General features: G+C 38.0%; 1 protein-coding gene across 4 annotated transcripts; it reads left to right on the plus strand.

Moving 5' to 3' along the window:
- Positions 1-872: 872 nt before the first annotated feature.
- On the plus strand, positions 873-22,560 carry LOC105389504. 4 transcript variants are annotated; one of them, XM_038111877.2, is made up of 9 exons: positions 873-1,072; positions 10,985-11,177; positions 12,746-12,883; positions 16,319-16,498; positions 16,912-17,171; positions 18,133-20,992; positions 21,084-21,290; positions 21,385-21,509; positions 21,709-22,560. In XM_038111877.2, exons 2-9 carry the CDS (start codon positions 11,072-11,074, stop codon positions 22,501-22,503), a joined length of 4,671 nt encoding a protein of 1,556 aa, XP_037967805.2. In that variant the 5' UTR covers positions 873-1,072; positions 10,985-11,071; the 3' UTR covers positions 22,504-22,560. The 4 variants fall into 4 exon arrangements, with proteins under 4 accessions (XP_037967805.2, XP_037967804.2, XP_037967806.2 ...); XM_038111876.2 differs by lacking the exon at positions 873-1,072 and adding an exon at positions 10,614-10,769; XM_038111878.2 differs by lacking the exons at positions 873-1,072; positions 16,319-16,498 and adding an exon at positions 10,615-10,769.
- The last annotated feature ends 4,740 nt before the right edge of the window (positions 22,561-27,300 follow it).

The raw sequence follows: 27,300 nt of genomic DNA on the forward strand, positions 1-27,300 counted from the left end.
GGTAACTGGGTTGTAAGCATTTCCTGAAAGTATTTTATAGCAATACCTCAGCTCAAGTCTCCACCCCGAGTACGAGAATCCACTGCAGCCGATATGTTTGCAATTGACATTATTTTGTCGAAAAGTGTCGTTACACACAATAAATGGGAATAACGTATGGGGAATAATGACTCCCTTATTACATTAGTAGTGCACCTCTAGTACTCTAGTACTCCATCAGTAGAAAAAAACATCAAAAAGGCTTGCTCATTACGTCTTACGTTTCTTTTAAGTAAAGAGAATTTGGCCTTACTGTATTATTTTGGCTCTCTTTGATCACAAGGTTAAAGATATTTATAGTGGTGACGGCACATCCAATTTACAACTGCATTTATTTGTACATCGAAGGGAACTTGCACTTCGTGCTGTTAGGGTGTGGTTACATGATGTAGAGCAATCATCGTTTTCACCAAGAAATTTATGAAACATTTTATAACTCAGAGCAAATGCTCTAGCAGCCTATCTGCTAGAGCATTTGTAGTTTTTCGCATTTATGATATAGAGGGTCTTTCCAACTATATGTACATGTTGAGATCAGCCATCTGAGTGATCACTCTCTCCATTACTCTCATAACCCAATGGGTCGGATGACCGACACCACTAGATAGAGCTAGGCGTAGGGCCGACTTCTTTAGAAGCTAATCCGACTATACAAGGCAAACAGCGCAAATACACACGGTAGACTTGTAGCTTAGTCATATTAACTTTTGAATACACATAGCAACGTTGCGAGCAGAAACACCGATGCAGCATTATACTGGCTAGGTATCCAAGGCAACCGGCTTGGCGCGCGGCACCCACGCTCGAGCCGCGACTGACTCCACCTCGACGGAGAATCAACATCCATTCGACCGCAGTGCATTGCGGAAAGCGACCCGCGACGCGCGACTTGACGACAGCACCCGCTGAACGAACACTGCGACTGTGTAAACAGAACCTTATAAAAGAAACATAACAAACTTTTTCTTCTAATTTCAAACTCCTAATCTTCTTACTTTACTAACCAGTGACCGAGGTGATTCTTACGCGAGCGGTAAGTTTAAAGATTTTTGTAATAATTTTACTCATCAAATACCTAGATAGCATTTTTATTCAAATTGTGTTACAATTGTGATTTATTCCTATAACCTTGGCTTTGTTATGGTTGTTATCGTAAAATTGGTATAGCACGACTTTCGCGTAACTTACTTTTATGTTTTTGTTTGTTTTGCATAATATTGCCGTAAAGAAAATGTGAACCGATTATTCCAACAACGAAAACAGCTGTGTGTTCTTGCTTCGAAGAAAACAATGACATCATAATGTGGAAATTGTAAAATACAACTTAAAAACATGACTGTGTTAGGTATTTTATTATGTATATGTATGAAGTAACTCGTATGGATTCAGTGTTTCTGTTACCTAAATGAATGCCGATACATCCGTACCTATTACCCACATATACCCCTGTACCAACCTCACTAAGAGCAATTATAATCTCATTTGGTATAGCTACTCCTATATGTACCAAGAGCAACCATAGCTACCACAGAATGAGAATAGTTCAATGCGTATGTTATAGGTGTATGGACACATAAACTTAAGATTACACATAGCCATAGCCAAAGCCGGTTAAACCAAGATTAAACGGGAGGAACTCAATTCATGGAGGTCAGTGATAAAGCCTCTCCTCCACCAACCACGAGCTGCCATTGAGATGCTTTGTGCATTATTTGATAAAAGCCGCACTACATCCTCTTATCAGGTGTTAAGGCCAATTGAGCCATCTGGATAACCCGGCTAGCCGTATGCTGTCATCGACGGTTTCAATACAAAAACATGTTTGTAAAATAGTATTTTTGATAATAAACAAGTCCAGCTAATTTATCCTGACCGTGACAAAGCGGCAGCAAATTGATGAATGTTCTTTTTTGTGTCGAATAAATTTATTATATTTAAAAGAATTTAAGCAGCCAGTTCTGACCGTCCACTGCTGAATAAGGCCTTCTTCGGAAGCCTGCCGCTTCGGCATCGCCACAACACTGTTCTTGGCCTTCCTCATCCAGCAAACGATGTAAAAATTTCTTCAGGAGCAATCATAAAACTTTTTAAATTACCCTAAATTGATACAATGGAGTAAGTTATAATAGGTGCAGAGTAGTGCAGACTATATTGAATCGAAAACAATTAGGAGTACTTTATGTAACTGAAGAAGTCAACAGGTCATATTGATCCCAATTGATAAAAGATATTAATTATAGAACCACCTAGGTCACCATGCCATCAGACTTTTTGATTGTTTAAATATACGTTTTAATCACAATTACACGTTTAAAGTATTAAAAAGTTATTTATTCATGTTTATTTCTATTAGAAATACATACAACAAACACATAACCATCAGTAAACGAAAACACGAATCATTTGCTTGAAAAGTTTATAGGGCACAAAAAACAACCGAAGTACGTTTTTTGTTATTTTTCAGGACGTGAGAGCCTTGCACAGGGTGGTACCAGTTTCTTTCCTTCAGTAGACACAGCCTGAACTCTATAAAAATACAACATGCTTAGATGTTGTCCTATTCCTTTGTTGTTTATTGTTATGGTGTTGGAATATAGGTTTACATAAATGCGTAGAATATCAGCTGTTTAGATATTGGCAGACACATCTTCTTATAGCTAAAATAGAGCTAATCATAGTAGTACACGTGAGTCCACGTTGTTATATGCAAAATGAAAAATAAATAACTGATAAGTACAAATGTAACAAGGAAAACACGGCAAATCACAGTAGTTAAGGTCACTTAAATAGATAGGTAAATAACAGCATACTATAAGTACTTATAAGAAATTAAATATAAATCAGTTTCCGTCATCGTGACGACGCGTGGGATGGGTGCACGGAGGCGGGAATGAAACACTCTTCACAATACTTAAGAATCATGTGCGTAGTAATTGTTTTTGTGACTTACCTACTTAGTACCTACCTAATAGTGACGAGCTCACGAGAACTAATAGAATTATGTATGCAAAGTATTATATACTATAAATTTTGCCCGAAAAAGGGCAATATTATCCTATTATGCACTTACTTATATACTTAGAGCTTAGAGGAATAATTTCAGAATTTCAGAATTTCAGAATTTCAGAATTTATTTAATAAAAAGAGATTACAACACCAATTACAGTGGTCTCCACACTAGGCTAAATGCCTGTATAGTGGTGACCCGCGGAAGATATTATCAAAAAACGATTTACATAGCGTGTAGGTTACATTTAGTATTCTGTTTTTAAACTAATTAATACTAATATATAAAACAGTTTTGGCTTAAAATTAAGATGTTTTAAACTAGTAATAGGAACATAGAGTAAAAAATTTAATTTAACTTAAAAATGTGATGCATGTTGTGTAGTTGTGTTGTGGGTGTGTATGAGTTCATGTGAGTGTGTGTGAAAAATGTGTGTGTGTGTGTGTATGTTTGTGTGCATGTGTGTGTGTGTTTATGGGGTAAGACACTATGAATTACTATGAGGAAGTTTCGAGGAGAAATTCAGTTTTTTCATAGTCAAGAGTAAAAAGGTACTTTTTTAGGTTTATCTGTGCCTCTTTAATAGTGCAGCCAATAAATGGGCACACTTTAATGAGCTTGTTAAGCAAAAAGGGTTGTAGAAAAGTTGGAAAACGTTGGGCAAAAGTGGTTCTGCATGCAGGAACAGCTAAGCGGATAACACGTTTATGCAGGATTTCAGAAAGGGTAGGGAGCGACAGCAGGTGTTTGTATGCTGCAGTTGCAGACTTTGCAATGAAGAGCTGCCGAACAGTTAGCACCTCGAAGTCCCGGAAAAGATCAAAAGTTGAGTGTTGAAAGTGTTTTTTAAGAAGCACTTTTAAAACACAGCGCTGTGCCCTCTCTAATTTCAAAAGATGTGTCTTGGCGGCGCCACCCCAGCATGAAACACAGTACCCTATGATTGACTCACAGAGTGCCGTGTACACCAGTTTATGAATGCTTGTGTCACTTAGATCTCTGATCTGTTTCATGATGTATATCAATTTCTTGCATCTGCCAACCACTCCCGATATATGCGCGTTAAAGTTGAGGTTCTGGTCAAGGATGACACCTAGGTACCTGAGAGACTGAGCTCGTTCAATATTGTTCGTGCAAGAACATTGGTGAAAGTCGGCAGGGGAAGAGCAGGTATGTAACTTAATGCTTTGAACAGTTTCATCTGGAGCTGATGCCTTCGTTTTGTGGAAACAGATAAATTTTGTTTTGGTAGGGTTTAATGTTAGAAGGTTGTTCTTAAGCCATGCTCCTATATCAGCCATTCCCAGTTCTGCTTTGGCTAAGACGCTTTGCCAGGTAAAATCGTTGAAGATTAAGGCTGTGTCATCGGCATAGCAAAACACCCTGCATTCTAGCTCTGCGTTAAGTGACTGGTCGATATCATTAAGATAGGCTATAAAGAGCGTTGGTCCTAGAATGCTGCCCTGCGGCACTCCAAAGGTAATTTCACTGGGGTCACTACAGCATTCTCCTATTCTTGTAAGTTGTGTCCGGTTCGTCAGGTAGCTAGAAAACCACTGTAGGGCGATACCTCTGACTCCCAATCTATAAAGTTTCTCTAGGAGAAGTGGTATCGACACGGTGTCAAAAGCTTTGGCGAGATCTAAGAAAACGCCAATAGAGCATTTTCCAGTATCGAGGTTGGCTGTAACAGTTTGTAAAAGTCCGGACACCGCGTCTTCAGTGGATTTCCCTTTTCTAAACCCAAATTGATGAGGGGAGAGTAACTTTTTAGCTTCTAGGTATTCCGTCAGTCTCATGTTAGCAATTTTTTCCAAAAGTTTTGAAAAAGCATTTAAAAGTGATATGGGTCGATAGCTGTTTGCAGATGTTTTATCACCAGATTTATATATTGGAGAAACGAGAGCTGTTTTCCAACATCTAGGGAAAACCCCTGAAGATAAACTTAGATTAAAAACGTGTGTAAGAGGTGTTAATAGGCAGTGAAGGTTCTGTTTTAAAATATGGTTTTTTATTCCATCAATACCTGGAGCGCTGTCACTTTTAAGTTGCCTTATGAGAGTTGCTACTTCCATGTGGTCAGTAGGTTGCATAAAAAAGCTGTCTTTTGTTAGTGGGACGTTTACTTCTGTGACTAGCTGCTCTTGAGTTTTGTTCAGTTGAAGCAATGTCTTTTGTGCCAGATTTGGCCCAACAGACACGAAGAAATTATTACAGTTATTGAGAGAGGCTTGGCTGGGTTGTGAGGATGACAGTAACTCAGTAGCGGTTACGCTATTCTTTTTTGACGGTTGGTCGCACAAAGTTTTTATAGTTTTCCACAGACTTTTGGGGTTATTTTTGTTCTCTTGCATTTGCTGGTCAAAATAAGCTTTTTTTAACTTCCTAGTGAGCGAGTTACAGAAATTGCGATACCTGGTATAAGTAAGTCTCAGAATAGGATTGTCTGCGTTCTTACGTGACTTTAAATGAAGGCTGTCTCTGTGTCGAAGACACCTAAGTAAGCCTGGTGTGATCCACGGCTTGAGTATGTGCTTCGAGCAAGGTTCTTTCTTTAAAGTTGTATGCTTATTAGTAATGTCAGATACTATGTCACCAAGCTTTGAAGCTGCCTCGTCCGGGTTTGTCGCGCTCAATACAGGGCTCCAGTCTGTCTTATGCAGATCATTTGCAACAGCTGAGAAGTCAGTTATTTGGCGCATCTTGCTGGAGGCATCTTTAACATTCGCAGATGAATGTATAGTGCACATTATAAGGTCATGATCAGTGGTAGAACAGTTACATACGATGGCTTCGCACTTCTTTTTTGTTCTGACAAAGATGTGATCTAGGCAGCCTTCGATTCGAGTAGGTTTGTTAATAGCTGATAAAAATCCCATCTCAGCCATAAGACACTGGTATTCGAGGCTAGGCAACGTGTCTACAAGGATGTTAATATTAATATCGCCTAATAGTACGACGCTTTTGTTGTTGGTTAGGGGAGTTATTACTTGTTGTAAAGATGAAATGAATTTGTGTGGATCAAATGAGGGGGAACGATAGATAGCAACTAGTGCTATGGAGTTAGGAAAACATACCACCAAGCCCTGGGTTTCCTCGATATTTGGTTCGTAGACTACTACGTTATATTTTTGTTTAACATAGACGACTACACCTCCAGCTTTGTTGGTGAACTTTGTTGTGTGGTAAGATACGTAACCTGGGATGATTCTAACTTCGTCACCTTTTAGCCAGCATTCAGTTAGAACTAGAACATCGAATGAAAGGCCCGTGCGATGTAAAGTCGTGAGAAAACTATCCAAGTTTTTGTTTAAGCTTCTGATATTAAAAGCTAATACGGAGAAATTATTTGAATTTTTGAAGGCAGTGATTTCATTGCACGCTTCTGCAGCACTGAGCGCATGACATTCTATTGACAGGAGGGAATCTACTTCTACACATGAGTGTAAATTAGTCATTGCCATAATATGTAGCACAAATTAGTTGTGTGTAGAATGCTCTCATGTCATACACATCAGCTGGAGTCAAGCGTGAATGAGGAGGCAAATATACTGTGATGGCCATCGGATGTATTAGAAGTGCGATTAAATTATGTAAAAAAGTGATGATACTTTTTTGTAGGTTTAGCCTGAGTTTGTACTGTTCGTTCTTACTGTGTGTAGTTGCGTGTCTTTGGTGTGTTAGTATGTTGTGTTTGTGTGGGAGAAAATGTGTGTGGTGTGTGCGAGTATTATTATCTATAAGTACATTGTGCTGTCTAGGAGATGCTAAGCAGGCTTTAGTTTGTGCCGGGAAGAGGTCCAATTTTTGAGTCCAAGTCAGCCAGAGTTGTAATGGCCATAGCTGGTTTTCCTTCTGCATGTCTGACGTGGACTGTTCCTCTGCGATGCCAAACAAATTTGACGTTGAGCAGTCTGGCGCGTTGTTTTGCGAGAAAAAACAGGTTTCTGTTGTGGCTTGATAAGCGCTCGTTTACGTAGATCGGCTTAGCTGGCCCTGTTGCCAAGTTAACAGAGTCCAGATTTTTTCTCATTTTTGATGCCTTAATGATCTCGTCACGTTTCGCCTTTCTCACAAGCTTTGCAACTATGGGCCGTGACAGGTTGACTGTGGTAGTTTTATTCCCTGATTGGTCACCTGGAGCGGTTACTCGGCGCTTGGCACCGACTCGCGCTACATCGTTTATGTCACATTCGCCTAGTTCAACTCCCAGCTTTTTAGCGGTTACCATCAGGATGTGATGTAGGCTTTCGTTCGGCTCCTCTGGCACACCAATGATCTCGATATCATTTTGTAAGAGATTTTGTTCTTGTGTCGCAAATGAAGTCTTCATCACGAATAGCTGCTCCTGCAGTGTTATAATCTCAGAGTCTTTTTCTGTCAGCTTCTGTTCATATCTAGTACGTTGTTCCTCCAGAGAAGACGACATCTGAAGCTTCAGGTCCAGTAGGTCCTTACGTAAGAGCTTTATTTCGTCGTTAGAAGATTTGAGGTCCTGCAGTTCGCGGCGAATCATCTGCAGTTCTCCAAATAGCGAGCTTTCGTTTGGAGGGACTGGTGTAATTTCTCTCTTACTGCCCCGGGTCATGTTTACGTTGCTGCTAGAGGTGTAGGTGTCATTCAGTGCCTGACGAATTGGAGTCTCGTCGTTCCTTGGGGCTCTGCACTCAGGGCATTTCCAGCTGATTCGCTCCTTCTCTGATAAATTGCTGTACTCTACTAAAGGAATGTTAACACAGTCAAGATCGAAGCTGTGATGGCATTTTGAGCATTCCAAGTAATCAAAACTAGATATTTTCTTTTTACAAGCATTGCAGTATGGTTCCATTGATACCAGTCTTTTGTATAAATTATAGTTATGAAATTTTTCGTAAAATGGAGCGTTGCAAATTACGGAGCGTTTGATTGGCGGTAGTAGTGTCAGATGGTTGTCAGTGTCAGTCTATTTGACGTCTAGTTGACGTTTCTATGACATATCATACCTTCCGTCTCTTTCTAATCGTGACGTTCGAAGTCTAACCTCAAAAAACGACTTGTTAGTTATGTAAAATTACTCACAATCGTCCGCTTTTTCGGAAAAACTTTATATCGCACTAATGGCCAACAATCAGCTTGGTCCGTTTTATGCTTCTGGATGCCACTTTTTGAGGTATTTCTATTGAAAACTATTATTTAAGTGTATGTGTTTACTATATAAGTGTTTACGCTGTGCCGGTTACGTTCCGTATTCATTCGTTTCCGTTCATTTCAAAAATAACTGTGTCTTAAATTTTTAATTATGCACCCTTTGAGTTGTTAATCACATAAAATTATTAATCAGTATTATATTTCACGCCTCGGTTATCGCATTTTTCATATTTGGTCATAATTTCGCAAGTCTGGCTGAGGAATAATAGTGGTGACGACATCTCCAACCAACTTATGTTTATCATCACACACACTATATAGGTTGGCTTTGTTGGTCGGCACCTTGTTCATATCAATGAGCTAAAGGGAAGATTCTATACATAAATCCATAATTTGATTCAAAGGATAAGTACAGTCATTATTTCATATTTATAATTTTAAACTCGAAATAAATATTTAAATAAGACGCTCTAGAGTCTAGACTCTAGCGTCCCACCGATCATAATATTTTGTCCTTCAGATATCGAAATGATGAATTTCTTAGATTATGGAAATGAGCATCGAGTTAGGTACTTACTGTATAAGTTACTGAATCCTAACTGCCAGTTTCTATATCTCTATGTATCCATAACTGGTAGTTACAGTTCCCCAAAATTGATAATGCGCATAGAAATCTTCGTCATTGTTCGGCAACGGTCGTTTTTACCGAGCGTTAGAAAACTGTATGTAGTGGTTAAGTGCATTTTCTTCATGCAATTTTAGTAGAATTATGTATTTGGTGCTAAAAGAGATATTGATTTATTAGTAACGAAATATGATTCGATAATTCATAATATTGTCATAATATTAAAATTTACTTCGAAAACGTTACAGTACTTTTCAAGTGTCTTACTGAAGCTGATGTAAAGATGGATGAAAGAAGGTTTGAATAACACAAAGTTTATATTATAAGAAGGAAAATGGATTTCAAACAAAGGTTTACATTAAAATTTTAAAATCTCAGTTCGAAAGTATTTACAGCACTGATCATTTCACATCACTATTACAATTACAAACTTGGTCTTTTGGGTGTGGCTTTATTTACAAAGTAAAGTCTATCAATGTGACATATATTTTATTATTTTATTTGTTTCATAATAAGGCGTCATCAACAATAATTTTATTAAAGTGGAAATTAAATTCACATTTGAAAACAAAACCAAGAACGATGTGTAATAATAGCTCTATACATATAATTCCACAGAACTGACTAACAAGAACTGAAGGGCTATGACTGATTGGTGACAGCCGCCGACAGCCCGTATTGTTTTCGATTATGTACCATGATATTGACTCCTATTTCTTTCAATCAAGGTGCAAAATCCAAGTGCATTGTTTAAGGCTCTTACGATTCAATGATTCGGGTGTTTCCGGGAATACGACGGTTTGCGAAGATTTGCATGCGCATTATTAATATGGGAGAACTGTAGGATTTTGACATAATCAAAAGTAACAATCTGTCAAAATCGTATGAATGTAACGGACAACATTTCAAAAAACTAAAGCTGCTATAAATCGAAAACCATTTCGAGATTTAGCTCTAAAGGCCACAAAAAAAATGTTATTGTATTTTTTGGATGTATCATTTTCGAGAAAATCATAAAATAGTAAAAAAGTGCTGATGACGTCATGCATCAGGTGCGATGCATTTTGATGATCAAAGCCCATAGATTTAAAAACAAAGTAACTGTCACTTTCATTTTTGATTGACGTTGACGTTTTATCGTGACGTTTTTGTTTATTTGGGTCATTTTCATTAATTCTGTTCTGAGACTTTCTGACTATTTTTTTTATTTATTATTAAGAGATGACCACTATATAATATGTCCCAGAGAATGCCACCGCCTACACAGTTGAAAAAATGCTTCTGCTTATTTTTTTACATGATAAGTACCTACTTTCCATCATCAGAAATATCAAGGTCATTTGAAAATGACCCATTTGTTGGTTGGCATGTAAACAAAGTTTAAATGTCACTTGTCAGTGTCATTTATGTTTTTTTTCGAGACTCAGGCAATAGACAAAAATAAAAATTTAGCCTAATATGATACGTCACTTCCGGTTTTAAAATAATTAACTTTAAAGTTAAAAATAACATGCAAAAATTTATGTATATACAAAATAAAAAAATACGGGTCCACTAATTTTCTATAAACTTTCCGAATAGCTAATAAAAATATAGGGTAAAGAAAATGAAATGTTGTCCATTACCAGTTATAGATAGATAGAGTTGAGATAGAGTTATAGAAACTGGCAGTAAACTTCTTCATGGTGAGTTCGCGGGCGGTGTTAGAAAGTTTCTATTTGTTATGATTTTTTGGCTGTGTGAAAGTTTATAACTTTTTCACGTTTAGATCTTAGCCCGCCTGATTGCCTGTCATGAAAGCTCTGTGATAAAAGCAAAAGCAAACAAAATTGACAAGTCAAATATAATCAAATCAAAATATTTTGAATTTTATTTTATATTTTTCAGTTTAATTATTGCTACTTATGTTCAAGATTTAAGATGACTTCAGAAACGATTCGCTCTGTAGGATTTATTCCTCAGAATGAAAAAGTAAGAGTTATCGGCATTGATAAAGTAAAAAACACTCATAATATTCTAACCAATAACTCGTTTTTACAGTAGGTAGAGTTAGATGTACGATGCGAGTGATTAGCACATTAGTTCTCAAACGCGTGTAACACGGGGAAAAAATCTTTCGCAACCAAACTCTTCTTTGAAAACATAATGAATCCAATATCCATCATTTCCTAACCTCCTTGTTACAGACTTCACACACGCCGTTTCCCATAAAGGCCCAGTCCAGAGTGTCTTCCCAAGTGACCAAGAAGTCTGAACCCGCTTGCTCTGAGCCGATGGGCGTTCGGCAGAACCCGTGGACTCCCACCAAGAGACGCGGGCCCATCGCCGCTGAAGCCGCCAGCCCCGGCCCAGCTGTTGTGTGCCTCCCTACCCTTATTGGTAAGGAATTAAGAGTGTTTTTTACATGACCTATAAGCTGTATAGATAGATAAGTATTTTGTGAACCAACGAACTAGTTAGATACGTGTAAGAGAAGTTTGGTCGAGAATTAATTTGAGCAGCTTTGTTAGCTGTGATTTCTTAATTACTAGTAGCTTTTACTGGTGTGTGCTCCCTAAAAGCTATGACTAGAATATAGGAAACCTGCAAGATCTAGAATATCGCAATGTTTCAGTAAGTTTAGCAATCGCAGAGTCTCAGTATAAAAATACTGAACTACTTGGTCTAGTCACCAGGATGGTCATTGGGTAAGGTTAGCCCGTGGAAATTTAGTTCTAAGAATTAAAACAGAAAATAAAGAGGCCCAAAAGTAACCCACTAATAATATTGATGGTGGAAAGAAATAAATGCAAAATTACACTGAATGCGGACGATGTTATGCATGCATGACCAAATAGAGCTATTACTTCACTATGCAGATAAGCTGTTGCATTATTTACGCAGTTGTTCCAAAAGTATTTCCAACTTTCGATACCTTTTGATGGTATCGACGAGGGACGATAATACCTACTTTTTTATGAACAAAAATATCGTTTACACAATACTGTGAAGAGAATTAGTTATTTAAAACCACTTGTACATATTCATTATTTAGTCTTGGTGGTATTGCCATAATTACTACATGATATTTTATCTTGGTATATTGTACAATGTTACTATTTCACTATATCAATACTCCTACGCATCTCAATAAATACGCAGTAATAACAATCCTAATTAAAACATGCATTACCCTAAATGCATGATCTTATGGCGATAAAATTTATTGCTTGCACATAATAAGCATGTTTCTATTACAAGAGGGACTAATAAAATACTGAAACAGGTACTGTCGATGAGGAACTAGTGCGTATTAGTCGACCCACGATGACATCACCAGCGGAGGTAGTGTTTGGAGATTATCAGATCCTCTCAGTGTAAACGCGACCTTGCTCGGCCGAGCGTTGCTACACTTAGCACTCAGTGACATCACACTTAGCACGTATACTTGCAAAAGCACCACTGATAGTTCTCTATTATTCGGACTAAACACGACGTAACCATAGAAGAATGGATCGAAAATCAAATAAAAGTTATAAAAAATACCTTAATTATTGTTCATTGTGGGCGCTGATATTGACCTCGCAAGGTGACTTGATTGAGCGGTAGCTATAGATTGATATAGGTAGGAAGATATATACTATAAAATGTTGTAGTCTGATAGCCTATCATACGCGACGCGACAGATAAATTGGTAAATAATGGGATAAGTGCATCACACTTGCCGGTGCTATTACGAGAGGTTAGCTCACTTCTATATTGAGTTGATGTTCGGATGGACGGTGCGTTACTAAATTGTTTTTAAATCGGTTCTTCGGTAGATTATAAACAAGACGCTATTGATTGTGGAATAAAAGCCAATTTAAGAGTTAAAATTGCCGTTTACATCTATAACCCGTTCTGTTTTAAATTTAAGTTCACATTTATCTGACCAATTCTTCACTAACTTTTCCGCATAATATTTTTAGGTAAGCCCCCACAAGAGTCCCGAAGGTCCAGAGCCCCCGCGTTCACCTTCGGCCACAAGCTCGACCCCCCAGGCTCGGCCAGCTCCAAGGTCGGCCCGGGACCCGCGTCCTACAACACCGAGGGAATGACCTCTAAAGGTGAGCCTCTTAGCTCTGTTTACTTTTAAGGAGTTGTAGCTTAATTTTGACTTGATCTTGTGATTTTAATGAAGTTTTCTTAATCGAACTTTGTTCATCGTTCTTTTTTGTCTTTAAATCGAATCGAAATACACTCACGGGCAATAACCAAAGGACCCCATTTTTTTCAAAGATTTAATTTAAAAAAATAACAAAATAATACCGTTTTTTGTTGGTAATATCCTGATGCTCTGTTCAATGTAATTCAATGTTGCAGAAGGCGTCATTAAGCTAGCGTTTTCCGTTTAGGAGTAATTTGGTGATTTTCTCAGTGGAACTTTTTCATTGCCCGTGAGTGTATATATATACATACAATACTTACCTATGTTATGTTGGTATTATGTCTTCTACTCCTATGTCTTTCGCTACTAACGAGGAGTTCGTGACAATAAAGTTCCACTACCGGGGGTTAGCGTGTCTAACAGTTTATCAGAAAACTTGGCACCGACTAGTTAAGACAGTGCACTATCTGTAGCCAACAAGGCATTCGAATTTACGAACATTGGGTTTGAAACTACCAATTTAATGGTGTAAAAGTTGAACGTATTACACGATTTGTTTCCGTTGGCAGGCTTCAACTACAAGTTTTAAGTGCGAATGATTAAGCCAGACTTATTTTCACGGCTATTGTAACGTTAAACTATGGTAAATAAATGTACCTATTCTATAACACAAGCTACATAAAAAACCAAACCTTCATAACTGGCACCCATAAAGCGCGTTGACAACTTGAAGCAGTCTAACATTACCGATCACAAGACCTTCGTTAAATCGGTCGGCGTAATTTAAGCTGACGACAATTACATTAATAGGCTTATCGTTACTGTATCTGTTTCAATCCATTCCATACCTCGCTGGGAAACAGGCATGGCACACCCACTAGAGGTGAGCAGCGACGCGCATCGACTCTATACCGCTGCAGTAATGTATTGGGCAATCAATCACATAATATACGTATAAATGTGTTCTACGTATGCATATATTGTACATACGACTGCATGTGAACAGCTACCTGGTTTCTACATGTGACCGGTTCATGTGTGCAGTCCCTAGACGAATAAGTCACATCCACTGCCAAATACAGTTCGCGAGATCTAGATCTAGAAAATATATGCATGGTTAGCTAACTTTCCCTGCATTGCGTTATGCCAACTCCTTACTCTAGTATGCAGTTAATAAGTTTCTTTACAAAAATTACTGTAGAAGAATATTGTGTAAAGAATTAAAACAAAAGTTTTCAGCGCAAAACATAAAGTCAACCTTAACCTCTACATTTTACTATTATCATTATCTTCATACCATAAATACGCAATAATGGCAGACTGCTTCCTTATAATGAAGACGAATCAGGTTGTATTTTGGTATTCGGAAGCGATTTCAGCCCGATAAAGCTTATTATAGTGAATATCGAAACATGCTTTATTGCCGACGTAAAAGGTTGACCTTTAGCTTGGAAAAGTACCTACGTATGAAGTTATTTTGGGTGAACTGTGAATCATTCTGCAGAACTGGCTTCGGTTGAAGTGGGTCATGGGACTGCAGCCTTATTTGCATTTACCGCCACTGTCACCTGCAGGACAAACAATGCGGGGTTTTGTTTGTTTTTATTAATGGGGTTGTCGCTTGCTGTGCTATGATTTATTAATCTAATATGCGAAATATTATGCTGCTATTTCGTCGTAAATGTTGTTTGTCACCATTTTAATAATTATTTCAAGCAATCTGTTATTAATTTAATTGTTGGATAGATACCCATAAATAAGGATACAAAAACCACACAAATCAAGGTTTATTGGTTCCATCAAAACCTATAGAGTTAATAACCAAAAAGATAACAATCTAAGATCTGTAAAGGTATTATTACTAAATAAATGATGTCACCAAACAACGAACGAGCTTTATTTGCAATGAATAGACAATTTCAGTTCACGGGTAGGCGTTGGTAAATCTTTGATTATCTTGATACCCACTCTGAGACGAAAAGTGAACTTATTTGCATGTTTATAACATATTGTTACAGTACAGCTGCCAATAACTTAAATTACTTGATGATTACATGCAAAACGAAATAAACATAATAATTTAAGTAGGTACATACTTAGGTATACGTACATAATATTTTATAAGTAAGTACCTACTTAGTGATGATAGTTTTAGGTGCAGCAACCTATAAAGCTATAGTTGCTGAATAAACTTTATCGTTCGCCTTAAAATTTTGCAGTTGCACCCTACAACATGCAACATTATTAGCGTCAGGTATGTTGTTCAGATACTAAAATTATTATCTTGCAAATGCTAATAAGAATAAGTGATGAGTAGGTATTTGGTTCGTACTTATATCAAATTCAGTTGGATTAATGTTAAAATAGTGCAAGTTAAACTTTTTTTTTTATTGGAATATTATTGAATCATTATGGGTCTCATAAGTAAATAAAGCAAAATTTTTTTTTTATCACTACCCAGCTGTAAGTATTTGTACATCGTAATTATAACATAACTGTTACTTTGGCCATGGATTTGACTGTATAAGGATGCAGTTTTCATTGAATGAATATGTATGGTCACATAGCATTCGTCATGCTTGCGTATTAATCGAATATCCTATCCAATTTTGAAACGGCAATGGCAATCTATTGGTACCTTTGAAGCTAGAATAAAATTTAAAATGCCTAAAGTATGTCACCGTTATTCATATTAGAATTTAACTGCACTAAAAGTTTTAATTAGTGGCACAATTAAGCCAATTTCCACACCAACACCGCAGTCGTAAAAATAAAAGATGAACAATATTTATAATGTGTCTTCCATGTTCATTTCCAAAATAAGACATTCTATTGCCAAAAAGATGGTGCGGACAACTTTCTTCCGCGTCAGCAAAACAAGTTCCTTTTCCCCCCTTATCCGATGGCATTGGCTGGTGATGATCGTTCCTCGTTCGAGACGGCTCCAAATAAGTCCACGCATTCGAAGGTGAACCGTCGTGACTCACTGTGTGGGAGCACCGATCACTGCTTGTGAATATTGCCATTCGAACAAACCTCTCGATTCATTACGCAGACGGTACTGTTAATTTTATTCAATAATTATTGTTGTGCTAGTTCTATTATCTGGTTTGGTGCGACTGGGAATTAGTTGCCCACATCTTTAATTGCGAGGTATTTATTGTATTTGTTATTGTTGTTTCTAGATGAGCCAGTATCATGATCATGATGCAATCTTAGTATATTTCATCATTTGGTTTAAAATACGGCTTAAGGTAGGTACTACTGGATAGTAACTGGTGCTAGACCCGGCAGATTTCATCTACAATAGGCAATAAAAACTATTCCGTATAGGGTTTTGTCTATTTTATCTCCAAGCTATTTGGACCCTAAAAATATATTGGTACAACTCCAGGGCGAGCGATGGGCCCGTCAGTGTCGCTACACGGGCGCTGGCCGCCGCCCCGAGTGGAGCCCACCCCCGCCCCCTGCGACTACGAGCCAGTGAAGGCCTCCAAGGCCGTCCTAGAGCACGCTCCAGCATTCTCCATAGGACTGCGGGTGGTCCCGCCCCAGCCCATGCTGAAGACGCCAGGTCTTTGAAGATTTGTTTGTCGTAGTTTGTTTCGGCATCTCTGTAGCAGTTGTTTTTTGTTGTTTTGTTCATTAGAGTTTAGCGGATATCGTTCTCTTTTTTAAAGTCATACCCATCGTAATAATTATGTAGATGTAGAGATCATTATGTTTTGTATTGTTGGTGCTTAATCATTTTAGGTCCGTAGGTTAACGTAAAGGTTTTATAGTTTGTAAGTAGGTGTTATCATGACTATATTTTTGTATTTTGCCAAATTTAAACATATCATTTAATATGACCCTATTGCCTCATCGCACCTCTTGAATCACTTTTATTTGCGTCACTGACGTCACGTTTCACCAATACCGTCGTCACTTAAATTCAAACATCCTCAATCTGAACCCACAATAACCCTGATCGCATTACATTTCCAGCACCGAACGTGTATTCGATGCCGCCAGTTCTCGGCGAAGCTCGCGAGGGGAGCAAGCGCGCCGCCCCCGCCTTCAGCATCACAGGGCGAGGCAAGGACATAGAGAACAAGTCCCCCATGCCCGGCCCCGGCACTTACACCACCGAGAAGGGGGAAGCCGCTCTCAGTAGGAGGCCTCCCGCCTTCACCATGGCTCCGCGAAGGGATGCGAAGCCGGCCACGGCAGCGGTTCCTGGCCCTGGGGTGTACTGTCCTGAAAGGGTAAGGGTTCTGGATTTTTTTAGGTTGTGGGTTGTGTTGTGTATGGGTGCATATTAAACATGAATGTCTTGCAATGCAACAGGCCTTTAGTGGCCAAACTCCCCTCAAATCTAAAGTGCATGTCCATATGCTGTAACCTTCTAACAAACTTACTTCGCATAAGGGTCAACTCAAACACAGAGTTATCCGCTACCGCCTACCACTATCGTTAGCGTATACTGCGATCCCACTATTGCCATTGATTATTGGATATCTCTGCGTTTTGAATAGGCCCTGAAAGTGTCCGTCTTCTGTAACCGAAATGCATAGTTTCACCATACTCTGTCAGATCATAACAAGGGATAAGTTGCTGACTTTGATACATCTATCAAGAATTAAATATGCAGATGACGTATAATTGATGACATTACAATGTAACAAGGGTGTTAATGATCTAACCGAGTATTGCGAAACCAGGCCTAACTGTCCTTAACTAACATCTCTCACATGCATGTGCTAACATTGGCTGGATGCGGCAGGTGTGCGTGAACCTGCCGTGGGCGCCGGCGCACACGTTCGGCATCCGACACTCGGTGTACGCAGGGCAGGCGCAGTGTTGCCCCGCGCCTGAGGGACTCTCCGTCGTCTGAACCAGCTGTTGAAACCCGCTTGTTAAATTCTATTTAAAGTTTATTAATACTGTTTATATTCTAATCATCATTTTGCTTTGTATGCTTATTGTGATCATTTTGTGGTTAAATAAATGTATATTTTATTGGTATGATAACTGTGGGATTTATTGTATGTGCTTATACTAATTCATAATGATTGAAACATTTTCTATCCATGCTACGGTATTGAGAGATGTGAAAGGTAAATAATTAATAACGCAATACTTTAATAATTGGATATCATATGGATGTAATATATATCTTTATTTTTATATTTTAAAAATTAATATTGTTATTTTATGCACTTTCAGGCTCTGCGCGATAAGTCACCGAGATATACAATTACCGGAAAAGGATACCGGGTTGTTAAAATTGAACAAGTGCCTGCTCCTAATGCTTACAATCCCGAAAAGGCAGATAAAATACTACGATCTAAATCTCCCGCATATTCTTTTAGAACCAAATCAGAAATTGTAAAAGTAAATAATGCACCTGCACCGAATATTTACTCACCAGAAAAGTCGTACCATTCATTGGGTAATGGGCCCAAATATACGCTAGCTGGCAAGGGAGCAGCTGAAAAGCATGAAATAACTCCAGCTCCAAACAGCTACAACTGGCAAAAAGCTGATAAGATTATACGCGGAAGCTCACCTGCATTCACAATGAGAGCAAAAGAAACGACCGAGAAAATTGAACAGACTCCAGGTCCTAATATGTATGCTCCTGAAAAATCTATGCATATGATGAACGGAGGTCCTAAGTTCACATTAGCAGGAAAAGGTGGAAGCACGAAACTCAGCGAAACGCCGGCGCCTAACAGCTACGATCCACAAAAAGCAGATAAAGTTCTTCATTCGAATTCACCTTCATATTCTTTTAGAACAAAAGAACAGATCATTATTTCTAGTGAATCACCAGCACCAAATGTGTATGCTCCAGAAAAATCTATGCACATGTTAGATAGTGCCCCGAAATTTAGCATTAGTGGAAAAGGACATTCGACAAAAATTCAAGAAACACCGGGACCAAATGCTTACTGTCCTGAAAAAGCTGATAAAGTTTTGCATGATTCTTCACCATCCTATTCATTTAGAACAAAGGATCAAATGCATAAGACTGAGTCCACCCCTGCCCCTAACGTTTACTCTCCAGAGAAGAGCATGCATATGTTGGATGGAGCACCTAAATACACCATGTTAGGAAAAGGAAAGGATGCAAAAATCGAATATGTCCCTGCCCCAAATGCTTACTGTTTAGATAAAGCAGACAAAATACTTCACGACTCTTCACCTGCTTACTCATTTAGACCCAAACTTCCAATGGATAAATGTAACGAAACACCGGGACCAAATGTTTATGATCCTAGAATTCTTGACGGAAACCCTAAATTCAGTATGTATGGAAAAGTTCTCGATGCTAAGCCATCAGACACACCTGGACCTAATGCATATAATCCTCACCTACTGAATGGAACTCCAAAATATACAATGTGTGGGAGAGGGCCGGAAGGGAAACCTTCAGATACGCCGGGGCCTAATTCATATGACCCTCATCTTCCTAATGGAACCCCTAAATTTACTATTTCTGGAAGAGGTTTAGATGGAAAACCATCCGACACTCCTGGTCCTAACGCATACAACCCCCATTTGCTAGACGGAACGCCAAAGTATACGATAGCTGGAAAAGGGCATGATAATAAACTACCTGACACTCCAGGACCAAATGCCTACAACCCTCATCTTCCTGATGGAACTCCTAAATTTTCAATTTCTGGGAGAGGGCCAGAAGGAAAACCTTCTGACACACCCGGACCTAATGCTTATGATCCTCATATGCCCGATGGAACTCCTAAATATACCATTTCTGGGAAAGGACCCGAAGGGAAGCCTTCCGACACACCTGGACCTAATGTATACAATCCGCATCTTCCTGATGGAACGCCTAAATTTACTATTTCTGGGAGAGGTCCAGATGGAAAACCTTCGGATACACCTGGACCAAATGCTTATGATCCCCATCTTCCCGATGGAACTCCTAAATATACCATGTCAGGGAAAGGACCAGAAGGGAAACCATCTGACACACCTGGACCTAATGCTTATAATCCACATCTTCCTGATGGAACTCCTAAATATACTATTTCAGGGAAAGGTCCAGAAGGAAAACCTTCTGACACACCTGGACCTAATGCTTATAATCCACATCTTCCCGATGGAACTCCTAAATTTACTATTTCTGGGAGAGGTCCAGAAGGAAAACCTTCGGACACCCCTGGACCTAATGCTTATGATCCTCATCTACCCGATGGCACTCCTAAATATACTATCTCTGGGAGAGGACCAGAAGGAAAACCTTCTGATACACCAGGGCCTAATGTTTATGACCCACACCTTCCTAATGGAACGCCATCTTATACCATGGCTGGCCGAGGCCCCGATGGTAAACCATCCGACACTCCTGGACCCAATACTTACAATCCTCATCTACCTGATGGAACTCCGAAATACACAATATCTGGAAGAGGGCCAGAAGGAAAAGTATCAGATACGCCTGGACCTAATGTCTACGACCCTCATCTACCTGACGGAACGCCAAAGTACACAATAGCTGGCAGAGGACATGATGGTAAACCATCCGACACACCCGGACCTAACGCTTACAATCCCCACCTAGTAGATGGAACCCCTAAGTACACTATGGCTGGAAGAGGACCAGACGACAAGCCATCGAATACTCCTGGACCGAACTCATATGATCCAAGCAAGTACGAGTATATGTTAGATGGTTCACCTAAATATAGTTTCGGAACAAAGAGGCCGGTTATCAAACCATTTAATTATCCAGCGCCAAATGCCTACAGCCCCGAAAAGGCTAACGACTCCATATATGAACACCATCCATCCTACAGTTTCCGTCCTGTGATTCATGATGCATTAATTTTCAACACACCCGCACCAAACGCATACGACGTTGAAAAAGCTAACAAAAATCTTTTGGACAATGCCCCTCGATACTCATTTAGAATAAAGACGAAACCCCACAAGCCTGATGATGTGCCGGCGCCCAACAGCTATAACCCTGATAAGGCTGATAAAGTCCTGATGACAAGTGCTCCTCAATACACTTTCAGAATTAAGCCTAATCTTCTAAAAGTTACGGACACTCCTGGTAAGTGAATGTGATGATCACTTTACTTTCCTTTTCATTTTCGTTAATTTTAAATGATTTTATTAATAATCTTTGTATAATGTTATTTCAGCTCCCAATTCCTACACCCTTCCTACACCAGTAAAGACTCCTCTGTACACGATTTCTGGTAGACACAAGGAGCCCATAGATGAGAGACTGAAGGTGCCAGCCCCCGGAACATACAGCCCTGAGAAGGGAACAAAATTTGTTCTAACTTACTCACCGCAGTACACATTTGGAGTAAAACTTACAACTAACAAATACGCCGAAACTCCAGGTAAAGTACCAACTGACGCAACATTACCAATAAAATGATATTTAATATTTTATAAATTATTATTATATTCTAACTTTTTGTTTCTGGTTTTCAGCTCCAAACGCCTACCGTATTCCGTCCGTATTAGATTCCCCTGTGTACACGATATCGGGACGTCATAAAGTTCCCGTGGACGACCGTGTCAAAGTACCGGCTCCTGGTACCTACTCTCCAGAAAAGGTAACAACAATAATACAATGTATACCATCATATAATAGGTAATAATAAATAGAAGGATTTAACTTTAAAACGAAAATGTAGCCTTGTCTATAAAATAACATAGTTATAAAAATAACAAACTTATACGTTTTTACCTTATGGTAGTACATTGTATGCTATTTTCAATTAATATTTTTTGAAATATATAATATCATTTCAGGTACAGATTAATAGAACACCGCAGATAACATTTGGAATAAAACACTCTCCACTTTTGGGTCAGTTGAAACCAATCGAACGTCCCCGATCTACCATCGATAGCAGTGAAAATACACGCAAAACGGTAAACACCACCAGAGTTTACCAGAGTAATGAAACTGTCCATGACAATGATTCTGGCAAGCTAACCAACGGTGGTCAAATATCTAATAATGTAAGCGCACAAAGGATAGTTAGTGAAGCAAACGAGTCCTCGAACACAATCCACAGTACACGCGTGACACAGATAAGAGCTGATACTGATATCAGGAGCTCTACTGCCACCCCGGAGCCCGTGCAGGAGACTTTGACCCAGGAAATAGTGTGGGTTCCAGAGAAACCAGTGCGACGTGGCTCGTACACTATCGAGAAATCTGACATGTCCAACTTTTTAGAACGGTATGAAGACAGTGGCGTGGTGCCAGTAGAGAACGGTGTGGTGAAGACTGCAATCAGTGCCGAAAGAGGCGCAGCTTGCTCTGAAGAATCAGATAGCAAAGTGATTCGTCGAGAAGGATTTGAACAAAACGTTCAGCGTAATGTCAAGAATGCCAGCGCTCATGAGAAATCTCAAGTGAGCACGGAGGAGGTGCGTTCTGGTACTGATGTTCAACATCTTCCCAACGGGGGTATCTCTAAAACGACTACCACGACTACAGTGAAGAAGATTGGTACCACGGCCAAGATTGCTAATGCCTCAACGTCCGTCATACGCACGTCCACCGCCGTGACATCTCGCGATGTTGGAGCAAAGTGATTACAATAATTTACTACTCCTACTTATTTCAGTTATTGCGCTTTTTAATACTCCTAACTATGTTTTTATAACTCTGCACTACAGCACAATACAATTGGTTTACATTATACTATGATCGCCAACTTTAGGATTTAAAAATAAAATGATTTATAGTGCCACAAACTTATCTGTTCCGGTGAGAGCGAACTAAATTGGTCCATATAATCTATGTCAATATGAAATTCATTTAGTAAGTAATGAGGTATGGACCAATTTAGTTCGCTCTCACCGGAACAGATAAGTTTGTGGCACTATAGCAGGTATGTGCCACCAGCAAAAGAGATAAATATCCAGTCCCAGAGTAAACTCTTACCTCTTTTGGTGACTGCGTACCTACCTGCAGACTATAATTCTGTAATACATAGAATCGTATATTTAAGTGCTTATTTATTCCATTAAATTATGTTTTGTTTAAGCTAAATGAAAACTACATTCTATTTAAGTAAACTTACACCTAAGAAAAATAATAATTATGTTACTAATACCTATTCAAGTTAATAAAAACACTATTTTGTATTTAATTTGTTTTATACTTGATGTCCTATAGGTCTATAACCTATAATAATTATAAAGTTCAATTTAATTAGTAAACGTTTGATTAACCCTTTCGAACCCAGTGTCAAATCCGTGGTCGAGACACGACAGATTTTTAATTATAAATATGTCTGATGTCATGGGTCTCTAGTCTCGACCTATTTATGTCTTGGGTAAACAATATCTTTTGAGGAATCTACATAACTCAAGGAAAAAGTCAAATTTAATATGAGATACTAACTACTGTGGTATGTATCGATAAAAGCATAACAAAATAAAATTCCCAGAAAGATAATTATAAAAAAATATTGTTACAAAAATGCGAACGCTAAGTATGTACCATTCATGGATTGTTTTTTAATCGCACAGCGGATGTTTTCCAGTGATAAGTGACCGACGGGAAGCGGCCATCGGGATAAGTGGACAATGAACCACATGTACAAGGATACGAGGATTATTTTAAACATTTTATGTTTTTTTACTGTATTCTTGTTTGAAGATAAATGATTTAAATTTAAGGGTATTTCAGAGGTACGCTGAAAAGCCATCGTGCACTTCGAGCTTAGTCCACTCGTGCCCCCCTTTGACTTACAATATCACTTTATCTTACTTATAATATGATAATATCACTTTTGCAACAGTCAGTATTAAAATAATATTAGCTTCAATTATAGATTTTATTGTAGAATAAAGTAAGCTAGCCACTTATTAAGTAAAGACCAGTGTATAGGAATTTTTTGGTGACGCAGTAGACCTGCTTCCATACCAAATCGTAACGTATCTAATAATGTCGAAACAAAGGATGTAGAGATCAATGCATTTATGGATTTGTGTTAAACTAAGTCGTCGAGTATTCGAGATGGACGGAAGGAGAGTTGTGATGCTATTTAAAGAGAACCTACGTTTTACAGTGGACAAAGAGAGGAAATTTTCTTTCAGATTAACGTAAAGGTTGCACAAGACCGGCAATCTGTGACCAACTTTTTGTAGGAGGAAAATAGAACGTAGTAATTTACAGATAGTAATAGTGCAATAGTATAACGCGGTGTGCGTTACAACAAGTAGGTAAAAAATAGTAGGTACTTAGCTATGTTACTATGCCTATGTAAATCAGAAAAATACAAATCGCATCAATATAATGTCTAAAAGTCGAATAATTAGTAAAAAGTCGTGTGTAACTTAACATTGTCTGATTCTACATATTCTAATAATTTCATAAAATTTCCAAAATTGAGTCTTGCCAGTGGACCAGAGCGGCACAGGACCGGAAGAATTGGCGAACAAATAAGGAGGCCTATACCCAACAGTAAGCGATAGTAGGCTGATGATGATGATGTGTCTTGCCTTACTTTAATTAAAGCTTGTTACCGTTCAAGCTGAGTTGAGACGATTTGTTTACGATTGTTTTATTATTATTAGTAAGTGAGTTGTAACTCCCACATCATACACCCTACATAAACCATAAGGGTTCTCGTTTTATGTGCCAGTTTATTGATTCGCTGAAAGACATTACTTTTCTGATTTGTAGTACAATGGAGAATTTATTTCGGTAATGTATATGATGTATTCAGGGTGTCCCATAAGTTAACGAAATCCCGTTAGGAGGTAATACAAATCGTCATACCAAGCAACTTTTGTTCTTGGAAAAAATGCGATAGCAGCGGAAAATATAATATAAGCTAACCCAAAAAAAAAAAAAAACAAACCAATTCAAATTTACAAAAAAAAAAATTCACAGTGGAACTAAACTAAGTAAGTCACGCGACTTTTAACTATAGAAAAGCATATTTTTTATTGCGAATTCCTCGTAGGATAAAATTTCTTTACAATGCCCCCATGAGCAATCCCCTTTCGGCTTAGTTCTCGTATACTTACCTACCACTCATGCAACTGTATAAAAGTATACCAGGGTGTCTGAAATTATTTAAGTAATTCAATTTATTAAACCAGCCTGTATAAAATTTGCCACTCCGTACCGGCACGGACTAAAAGGTTAAATAGGTAATGAAGGCTGGACTGGCGTCATCATTGTTGATTGACGTAACACTACCCCCTCCCCCGCGGTCCTTCCTCTCCCCTCCCCCGCGGTCCTTCCTCTCCCCTCCCCGCCCTTACCGTCTAATAAACGAAATTGCTGTTTGCCCCCGATATCCAAGCGGTGTGTGAATGTGACATTACAGAGTATCGCCGTGAAGTCTCTGCAAGGTGCTAAAGCAAAGCGCAAATTCCATCTTAAAAACCCTAGAAAATTATGAATGAAAAATTAGCTAAAAATGGTCACACAATAATAATTTAAGTGGACTGGAATGATCATTAAGAAAAAACAAAAAGTTCTTCACCGATTACAAGAATCATCATCATCATCATCAGCCAATAATCATCTGTAGTGCTGGATGGACACATAACTCCCCAAAAGATGCTAACAATATGATATGGCACAATATATATTATTATTAACGTTATGTGTGAAATTTCTCCTCTAATTTTATTATTATTAAATAGATTTAGGTAAAAGCATAATTATAACCATGGGTACAAGTTACTGCCAAGTATTTACCAAACGTTGGTATTAGGATATTTCCGTCTTCATGGTATTTTTTTTTTTTAAATAATTAAATAATTTTAATAAAAATCTCATTTTATGTTCATAATGAAATAAGTTTAGTATTAATTTTATTCAGATACTAAAAGCAGCGTGAAACATCGACTTTTAATACCGTTAATGAAATGATTAAGATCCACCATAACCGCACTATATTAAAATTACTATTATGTACGTGCTGTTAAATATGAATATAAAATATTATATTATCTTTTTTTTTTAGATGTTGGTGAGTAAATGAAAAATAAATAATATAATAAGATATCAGACAAACTGAACAATTTTCGATCGATTTTAATCGATAGCCTGTGGTTGATTTTTTTTCGGGATCATAAATAAATAATTATTCATTAGGTAGTACTCAATCTGTTAGTATAATACCTTTACAATATTAACTGTATGACTCTGGTGAGTAACATACTCGGGAGGTAGGTATTTATGCCTACTTATTACATGTTAATAGTGTGTCAACCGAGACAAAGGTTTCCATTGGCATGTAGATCTGCAGTGGAAAACTTACACAACGGTTACTTTTCCCCTTAGGAATAAACTCTTGGTCACGCTGGCAGTATGCATTGATTCTAACAATTATTTTCTTGCTTTTTCAATGCTTTTCTTTTATGTATAGTACCTTCCATCTTACTAGAATAAATATTCTTATAAGACCTCGGGCTTACAAAGATTTTACTGAAAAACTTATAAATCTGCGCTTGCTTATAAGTTTACGTCTCAAGCTTTAACGTTTAATATAAGTATAAATTAGCCTTTTTTCATTTTTTATTTATTTTAGTAACTTATCTTAAAGGCATTAATTCGTGTTTATAGGTACATAAAGAACAAAGAAACCAAATCTAATTCCAAATGAAATTACTAGGTTTTTTTACCGCCTACTTTACGTATGTCCTTGCGTAATTCCCTGTTAGGTGCGTTGCCTCAAATTTCTGGTGACATTTAAAATGGTGGCACGCGACGCCGGCAGGTCAAGGCCTTGGTGTTTAAACGCTGTACATCAGCAGGTTAACTGTAGATATGAATCTGACAGTTAATCTGCAGCATTGTTGCATACATTAAGCTTCTTGCAAGCCTTTTCATGTAGATTACCTGGCAATAGTACTTTAAAGGAATTGTAGGGTTCCGGCTTTTTGTGTTACACTGATGTAATTTAACGTTAGTCGTAATGGACGACCAAACAAGCTAGGTATTATAACAAAATTATATACAGAAATATATAATTCAGTATATAATCATTATCTTTGTACCTCTGTCTATAGGTAGATATTTATTTGTTTATTGTTATGAAAATGTAGAGTTCGCAGTATGCAATATGCATTTATAATTCAATAAGTACATAGTAATTGATATACTTAAACATAGATTTTTAAACATCCTTTTTAACCTGATTAACAAGTCAGTATTAGGTACCAGCTATACTTTGTAGGTACTTATAGATTTTGGATTTTAGGATAGAGGTTATTCGGTACCTTATTGGTAAATAAATCTTCAGTTAGTCTGTCAATGAAGGTATGAGGAACAGTAGCAAAACTGTTTATAGTAACAATGCCTGCGAGCATAACAATTGTCATTAGCATTTAGTCCAATTTGCGATATTACAATAATTAGTA

Source organism: Plutella xylostella, chromosome 13 (assembly GCF_932276165.1).
Source record: "Plutella xylostella chromosome 13, ilPluXylo3.1, whole genome shotgun sequence".
NCBI lineage: Eukaryota > Metazoa > Arthropoda > Insecta > Lepidoptera > Plutellidae > Plutella > Plutella xylostella.

Bases quoted from the DNA above. Each gene is read 5' to 3' on its own strand.
- LOC105389504 (XM_038111876.2), top strand. From the start codon at position 10,719: ATGACTTCAGAAACGATTCGCTCTGTAGGATTTATTCCTCAGAATGAA. The intron at 17,172-18,132 runs GTAAGGGTTCTG...ATGCACTTTCAG, and splicing joins GGGTGTACTGTCCTGAAAGG to GCTCTGCGCGATAAGTCACC. The intron at 21,291-21,384 runs GTAAAGTACCAA...TCTGGTTTTCAG, and splicing joins CAAATACGCCGAAACTCCAG to CTCCAAACGCCTACCGTATT.